This window comes from Mirounga angustirostris, unplaced genomic scaffold (assembly GCF_029215605.1).
Source record: "Mirounga angustirostris isolate CCGP_5_RB_7025 unplaced genomic scaffold, mMirAng1.0.hap1 SCAF_13, whole genome shotgun sequence".
In the NCBI taxonomy this organism is placed as follows: Eukaryota; Metazoa; Chordata; class Mammalia; order Carnivora; family Phocidae; genus Mirounga; species Mirounga angustirostris.
The window spans coordinates 38716640-38725213 of record NW_026991721.1 but is presented as its reverse complement, the minus strand read 5'-3'; the positions used below and the strand labels follow the sequence as shown (position 1 = coordinate 38725213).

At 48.8% G+C, this 8574-nt stretch overlaps 1 protein-coding gene across 1 annotated transcript; it reads right to left on the bottom strand.

The window, feature by feature from the left end:
* Positions 1 to 3683: 3683 nt before the first annotated feature.
* LOC135362354 (serum amyloid A-2 protein-like) lies at positions 3684 to 7830 on the bottom strand. The gene is made up of 4 exons (XM_064576776.1): positions 7758 to 7830; positions 6965 to 7059; positions 4261 to 4399; positions 3684 to 3994 (listed from the first exon to the last, which is right to left on the bottom strand). Exons 2-4 carry the CDS (start codon positions 7053 to 7055, stop codon positions 3832 to 3834), a joined length of 393 nt encoding a protein of 130 aa, XP_064432846.1. The 5' UTR covers positions 7056 to 7059; positions 7758 to 7830; the 3' UTR covers positions 3684 to 3831.
* Positions 7831 to 8574: the final 744 nt, after the last annotated feature.

Sequence of the window (8574 nt, the reverse complement as noted above, 5' to 3'; positions counted from 1 at the left end):
CTGCATTCTCTTTACCTTCCTTTCTCAGGAGCAACTCCTTCCTCCTTTTCAGGTTAACCCATCATCTGTGACCTTGACCTCATCCCCGACTTTTGACTAATTAGTTAAAAAATAAATTATTTCAACCATTCGTTCATTTAAGTCTTGAGGTTCTATTATGTACCAGATACTTGGCTTAGTGCCAGATATTTAAAGCTAAATAAGGCAGAAATTGTTACAGCCTAGGATGGAAGATGGGGACCAAGAAAACAAAAACAAAACAGTAACAGAAAAATGGAAACCAAGAAGTGAAAAAGAACATCCTGCATATTAGTAATAGGAAGGAAAGAATAGGCACGGTAGGCAACTCCGAGCAGCCAGAGAAGGCCTCTCTGAAGAGCGATTTCACGTGAGACACACAGGATGAGAAGGAAGCAGCCATGTGAAGAGCAGATGGATCCAGTGTTCTAGGCAAACACGCTGTGGCAAATTGGAGCTTGACTTGTTGGTGGGACTGAGGGAAGACTGGCTGGAGAGCCATGGAGGTGTGATATAATGAAGGAGCACGTGATATCATGAAGGCAATTGAGAGCATCTTTCAAGAAAGCGGGGGAAGGCAGGTGTGCTGAACGTCGCTCAGAGGCCTACTGGGACAAGGAGGGATATGTCACTTGCTTGGGGCAACACGGAGGTCCTCGGTGGACAAGAGTTGCATTGCTGGAGTGCTGGGGACGGGCCAGGCTGGAGCGGATTCAGGTGTGAGTCAGAAGGGAGGAATCGTGTAGATGGGTGGCTCTTTCAACAAGTCAGACTGGTAGGAGGAAGAGGAAAAGGTGCGAGAGTTGAGTGAGGCGGGCTGAGTCCGGGTGTCGGATGTGGTCATTTCCCGGGGAAGCCGTTGATGAGTGCCTGGACCGTGCGAGGCGGAGCGCCTCCAGGGATGTGCAGGACGTGGTGCCTGTCCTTAAGCACGGCGGGCACCTCCCGATTGATTGTAAGTGCTCTCCTGGCCGTTTGCCCCTAGCGCCGGAGGTTCGGGAAGGAGAGAGAGGCCCCCTGCTGAAGCTCTTGGCCTTGTAGAGCACACCCCAGGTCCTGGAGGCAGACCATCAGCCTGCGGTCCTGGCTCTGCTCCCATTCCGTGTGCCACCCCGGACATGGTCCTAATCGTGTCCCTCTCCAGCTGAGAACTGCAAAGACTCTGTGGCTTACATCAGATAAGGTCCATACAGTGTAGAGCACAGTTTGGCATCTGCAAACAAAGAAAATGGCAGCTACTCTAATTAATTCATATACGCTAGCCTTCCACACCCCAGCAGAGCTGGGATTGCCTCCAATGTGGGCCTCGGTGGAGGCTCTTACTAAATTGCGTTGTGTCTACGTACATATCTGGCTTCCTCTCTCGAACAGTAGACCTTGTCAAAAGAAAAGTCATGTAGAAAATAGAATGAAAGTATTTTATGATTTTGTTTGCATGTGAGTTAGAGGAGTTATCTTAGGCTTGAAATCTATCAGGGGAGCTGACACGTGAAAGGAACAGAGGGGATGAGGTGAAGATGAGCCAGCAGGTGCAAATGAAAGCTCTGTGAGAGCCCCAAACTCTGTCCCAGAATGTAGTGCTGGGGCTACTAGGAAGGTTGTTTGAGGAAGTAGAACTTCTTTCGGGATCTGAGTTCAAGGACAGTAGGAATAAAGATGAGAGAAACTACTGTGAGAGCCATTCCTCAGGTAGGAGCAAAAGGAACTGATTAAAAATGTCATCAGGGGGACGCCTGGGTGGCTCAGTCAGTTAAGCGTCTGCCTTCGGCTCGGGTCATGATCCCAGGGTCCTGGGATCGAGCCCCGCATCGGGCTCCCTGCTCAGCGGGAAGCCTGCTTCTCCCTCTCCCCCTCCCCCTGCTTGTGTTCCCTCTCTCGCTGTGTCTCTCTCTGTCAAATAAATAAATAAAATCTTTTAAAAATATATAAAAATGTCAGCAGGGACAGGGGCTGGTGTTGGGGAGGCCAAGACATCAGATGCCAGAACCCCTGGGATTAGGCTTCCCAAAGACTAATGGAGAGGGGCCACTGAGGGACAAGGCACAGAGGCAGAGAAGGGGACAGGACACAGGTGACTGGGCAGTGAACAGATGGGGACAAAGAGAAGTCTAGAAATAGCAACAAAACACTTGGAGAGGCCTCAGCATGCTGAGAGTAAGAGGCGGAGACAGTGTGAGAGGTCTTATCTGCCGTGCTGTGGGTATCAAACGGGAGAGCCCATGCAGACCCTAGACGCCCTGGCAGACTGGAGACCCCGTTATTGGTGAGGGGCCAGTCAGGAGACAGAAACCAGGCAGTAATTTGGAGGGGCTGGTTAACATAAAGAATTATTATATAGTTGCAGAAGATTGGCTACTAAGGGATAAAAACGAAGGATAATTCAGGACGGGCCCTCACAAGGCTGCCATTAAGGTCTTGTTAGAAAGTGTGTGGCCATGGTCCTTTGCTTGGCAGAGAAAGTTTGCTGGGTGCCACAAGTCAAAGTTGATGAACAAGAAGGCCCCCACTGAGGTGACAACAAAACTCGCCAGATGTTGCTGATGTCACTAAGCCACCATTTCCTGACATGTTTTGTTCCCGGGAGCTTTTGTAGAGCAGTGCAAATAAGGTGGAGAAATTGCAACGACGAGGATGGAACTGGAGGGTATTATGTTGAGTGAAATAAGTCAAACAGAGAAAGACATGTATCACATGATCTCACTGATATGAGGAATTCTTAATTGCAGGAAACAAACTGAGGGTTGCTGGAGTGGGGGGTGGGGTGGGAGGGATGGGGTGACTGGGTGATAGACACTGGGGACGGTATGTGCTATGGTGATCGCTGTGAACTGTGTAAGACTGATGAATCACAGATCTGTACCTCTGAAACAAATAATGGAATACATGTTAAGAAAAAAAGAAGAAGAAGAAGAAGAAGGTAGTGGGAGGGGAAGAATGAAGCGGGGGAAATCGGAGGGGTAGACGAAGCATGAGAGATGATGGAGTCTGAAAAACAAACTGAGGGTTCTAGAGGGGAGGGGGGTGGGAGGATGGGTTAGCCTGGTGGTGGGTATTGAGGAGGGCACATTCTGCATGGAGAACTGGGTGTTGTGCACAAACAATGAATCATGGAACACTTCATCTAAAACTAATGATGTAATGTATGGGGATTAACATAGGAATAAAAAATTAAAAAAAAAAAAATAAGGTGGAGAAAAACTGCCTTGGACCCGTTCCTCAGATGGCAGGGACAGAAATTGGTTTTCATTGGATTTGGAGGTGCTGAGAAAACAACAGAAGATCAAGGTGGCAGTGGCCGGAGCTGGATGCCACAGTCCCGTCCTCCCACGGCTGGGTCCCATGCCCCCAGGGACAGAGACCACTGAGAACCAAAACAAAGGGAACCAGACGCTGAGGACAGAGAAGGTAAGAGGACCCCACGGATGGCAGTGAGGGGCCTGGACACGGAAGGAGCTGGAAATAGCACCCGTGCAACCAGAGAGGCCTGGACAGGGGAGCGAGTCTGATCGGGGAGGGGTGAGTGCGAGCCGTCTCTCCTGTGTCATGCTGAGATGGTCCCCCTACACAAAACCCGGGGGCCCGGGCTCCGCCCACACGGGGGTGTCCATCCATCTCCCATGGGGAACAAACGAGCAGTCCTTACACCCAAAACTGAGTAACACACATTTTTCAACAGTCAATCTCTTCAAGCATTTATTAGACACCTATTGGGTGTCCTCCACCAGCCTCCGGGGACAGAGAACTCAGTGACTGGGTGTCCCTGCTCTCAGGGGACTCACAGCCCAACTCCTGAGGGCAGAACAAAGAGGAAGCTCAGTACTTGTCAGGCAGGCCAGGGGGTCGGAAGTGGTTGGGGTCCTTGCCACTCCGGCCCCATTCATTGGCAGCCTGGTCAGCCTTTGAGTCCTCCACTCCGTGGCCGCTGTCTCCAAACTTAAAAAGGTCTGTGACTCTCTGAGAATTCTCTCTGGCATCGCTAGAATAGAGGAAAGCAGGTAAGAGATTAATCAGGGGCTGATGAACAACACCTCCACCCTTCCTATCTCTCCTCTTTCCAAGAAACTAATGAATCTACAAGAAGCCAAGTTTAGAGATGCTAAAACACTGATCATTTCTGGGTACAGCCAAACTCAGCCTGGCAGATCCCCTTGTGCTGGGGAACCAGCACCCATGGGGGAGGGTAGAAATCACAGCTTGGCATGCTCAGCTCACCCATCCCTCCAAACCCAGGAGCTATGTTACCTGATCACTTTAGCAGCCCAGGCACCCCCAGGGCCCCTTTGTGCAGCATCATAGTTTCCCCGGGCATGGAAATATTTGTCTGAATTTTTGTAATTGGCTTCTCTCATGTCAGAGTAAGCTCTCAACATGTCTCTAGCCCCTGGAAAGGAAAGAAAATGAAAGTGATCATCTCTTGGCAAAATAGAGAAAAGTTTTCCTCCCAATGATTCTAAGATTTCAGCCTTTTGACAAAAACCTTTGAGATTATACTGGCTGAGATACATATTCCTTTACTTTTCACTCCCCTGGGTTAATGTTAGGAGAATCACACCGGGTGCAAGTTTTATTCTCTTTGATTCCATTCTAAGTACTGTTACTACTTGGTGTTTGGCTGTGTGTGATGTGTATGAACAAGAGGGGGATGGTCTTTAAGGGATGCTTCGTTGTGCAATGAACCTCTACCTGGAAAGGGCAGGGAACCCTCTGACTGGGGCGTGAGGACAAAGGCAAGTCTGAGGGAGGCTGCTGACCCAGAGGGCTCCCAACCTAGTCAAGGGGAGCGATTCAGCGCTGTGGGCAGCGTGAAGACAGCTCAGTTCTGTGTACATCCGAATGTCTGGGGCATATGTGGCACCAGGAGACTGTCAGAACTCAATCATCAGGTGATAAAGGTGAATTCTCCCAAGAGAGCTTCACAGAAACGGGGTCATCAAATGCAGAGAAAGGGCAACTACCCCAGCTCTAAAGTTCAGCGTTCTCCCCAAGAAACTGAAGAGTATTGCCCTCTACACAGTGGTTATGCAGACAAACTGAGAAAATACACATGTAACTTCTAGAAGGTTGTAGGTGCTCACTATGCTATCACTTCTCTGGGCCTTAGGAAGGCTGGGACAAAAACAGTAAAGGGACTAGGCTCAGAGGAAGATCAGAGAGTTACTGACTGAAGGAATCTGATCAGGCTACAAGAAGATGAAGACTTTCAAAAAGTAACTTAATAAGCAAAAGAGAAAAATCTACTGTCAAGTTGTAATCCTAGTTTAATATCCATGCGATCCCTTATGTCCATTTTATGCATTTATTATTTCTGGTGTTTAGAAAGAGCATTCTTACTGTCCTACTCCCTCCAAGTTATAGATTTAAATAGATGGCTGGAGGCCCCTTGCTTACGAAGTCCTTCCAAAATGCCTGACATACTGGTCCCTTGTGGGGGCAAAACTGGAGGCAGTGGTTCCCAAGCTTGAGTGGGCACAAAAAGCCACTGGGGTGCTTGGTAAAGGCCAGATTTCAGGCTCAGCCCCAAAATGATGATTCAGCAGAGGGGTGTGTGTGCACCCAGCATCTGCATTTCACAAAGCACCCCAAACCCCAGGCGATTCTCATGCACGCGGTCCTAGAACAACCCTTTGAAAAACCTTGACCTAAAGATGGAAACACATTTGTAGTGGTGCCTGTGAGAATTTAGAAAGGAGTGACAGCAAACTCTTAAAACAGTCATCAGTGACTCTCACAGAAAAAGAAAAAGAAAAGAAATGATTTTGTGAAATACACAAATCTTGCCGCTGAGTCTGACTACTGAGGCGCATGTCTCTTGCTCTCCTGCGCAGCCAGGTCTCAGGCCCGCAGAACCAGCATCATGGAATCCTTGTGCCTTTCGTTGCGGGGAGAGGAGCTCTGCAGAGTGGCCTTCCGCCTCTCCCACAGCCTGACTCTCTGCCATTCACTCAGATAAACAAGAGGGTTGTGTGTTCCCAAACCCCGCAGTCGGCCATGCGCTCTCTGCTGTGGGAGGCAGGACAGTCCTGTCCTAGCAAAGTCTGGGGGGGCTCCACCACTGGGGTGAACCCTGCTCTGCTTGAGGACTTTGTCAGACGCTTCATCTCTTTGTGCCTCAGGTTCTCTGTTAAGGGATGATGGTGCCTACATCGCAGGATCACAGATTAAAACCTGAGGATGAAAACCAGTTCATCCATCCACGTGAAGCTCTTAGAACAGTGCCTAGCACGGGCCAAGCTCCGTTCATCTTGGATGGGATGACTAAGTGCACAAGTTTGAGGCACCCCTTCCTGGCTGCCTGAGACCCAGCCATGAGCTGTCCCTGCCTTCCCACTAGGCGGCACTCGACTCCCACTTGTAAGAAGGGAGCAGGCACCGTGGACCCCACATCTATCTCTTCCTGCTCCTGCTGCAAGTTGGGGCCCAAACTTTATGTGACCTCCAGCCTGGGGATCTCCATGGAAGAGTGCACTGCCGCCCAGAAAAGCCAGGGGTGGAAGGATAGGACACCTGTGGTTTAAGGGGAAAAGCCACACGCAGTAAGTAAGCCCTAGAGACTTAAGGCACAGTATAATGAGCACCAAACAATATTGTATCATAATTATCAAACGTGCTATAGCCTAGAATTGAAGTATTTCAATGACTAAAAGGAAAGGGAAATTATGTAACATGAGAGAGGTGCTAATTATAGCTACAAAGGCAATCAGATTGAATATAGGAATGCATCAAATTAACACGACATACACCTTAAACATACACGACGTTATATGTCAGATACAGTTCACTTAAAAAATCAAGAAATAGAAAGCCTGGGAAACTGCTATCTTGAAAACCATGCTTCTTCGCGTCCCACCTGCGGCCTTTGCCCTGTGTGGTTGTGGCCTCTGCTCTGGGGAATCCTGGAGGGAGGCCAGGTGCGGCCTCCCCCTGACCCCCATGCTTTGGGCCTTACCTTGACCAGCTTCCCTGAGGAAGGTTAACCACCTTTGGCTGCTGACGCCCAGGACCAGGGAGCACAAGAGGATGCCCAGGAAAAGCTTCATCCTGCTGCAGAGTCAAAGAGACACACAAAGATGATAGCTGTTTAGTTTTGCTTTGGATTGGTTTTTTCGGGGACTAATGTTGACCCGTTCTTGTATTCCAAAACTAAGCCACACTCAATAGTATCTATATCTGTAGATCTATACACATATACACACACACACATATGTGTACATATATACCCGTGTATGTACATATATGTGTATGTATTATATGTAGAAAGAAGTAGACAGTGCATATAAATATATTAGGCAGGTGATACGTAGATACATAGAGAGAATTCCAGAGGGTCCACGTGTCCGTTTCCACTTGCCTCATTGGAATCCCAGTATGAGAGACTGCACTGCGCTTCTAATATAAACCACTTTCCCTTTCAGGCATCACCTGTGGGCCCTGACACTCACTGTACAGAAAGCTTCCAAAGAAGCATCTGGGCATTTTGTGACCATATACCAGTCTGTCGAATGAGATGAGTGAAACAATGCACAAACCTTTGCAAAATGCCTGCTCTACCCATCCCTGAGCTCTCACCGAGGAAGTGCACGACTAAATCCCAGTCCCAGAAAGTATTCACATCTGCTGAATCCTAATTGTCAGGCTAGGAGATGCAGGAAGGAAGCAGAGAGCTGGGACATAGCGCAGGAATGCCGTGGGGAACGGGAGTCTGCAAAGAGAAATCGTGTTGGAAAGTTCTAGTACCTCACCTTTGGCTGTTGCTTCCCAAGGAGGCTCCTGGTGAAGCTGAGCTGCCTGCCCCTCCTGCCTGCTAGGGGTGCCCACAGTATATATACTGACGCTTTGCTAGGGGAATGAAGGGGAAGCCAGGTTTGAAGCAAAACACTGAGATTTGGGAAATTCCCCTTGGCCAGAACACAGCATCCAGAATATTGGCCTCTTTCTTCATGTCCATCTAATTTCCCAGGTTGTGCAATCGGGCAGCTTCTGGGAATGTAGCAAACGTGGGGTTTTCTGCCTGTTTTCAGTCTCACTCTTGGTGAGGAAAGGGTTCCTTCATCACACAGTAATGTATTGACAATGGGTGTGAAGAGTGATCAATATTAGAAAAGGGATTTGATTGTCTAAAGAATGAGACCATACAAGGCCAATGGAAGAACAAACAGTCTCCATTGAAGGAAAAGATAAGGATTAAGCTGGGACGCCAGGGAGCAGGAGAAGGACTGGAAGGACCAACAACCAGGAAAATAAAGCTTCCAGCACCCAGTGGGGTGGCCTGGACGCTGGAAAAGGGAGTCCTTCAGACTGGAGTGTATTCATGATCAGTTGCTGGGGGAGCTCCTAATGGCAGGCTTTAATGGAGGACACGCTGGTCCAGGAACATTGAATTTCTTTGTAGACATTTGCTACAATGTCACGGAGAAATAATATATCCTAAAAATGATCAGGAAATCGCCCACTGGCTGCTAAATTATGAGAATAGCAGATTCAGGAAGGATGCAGAGAAAGTTGGATGCAGCGCAAGAAATCTGGGAGGTTGCGAACATACAGAACAGCTGTTTCAGT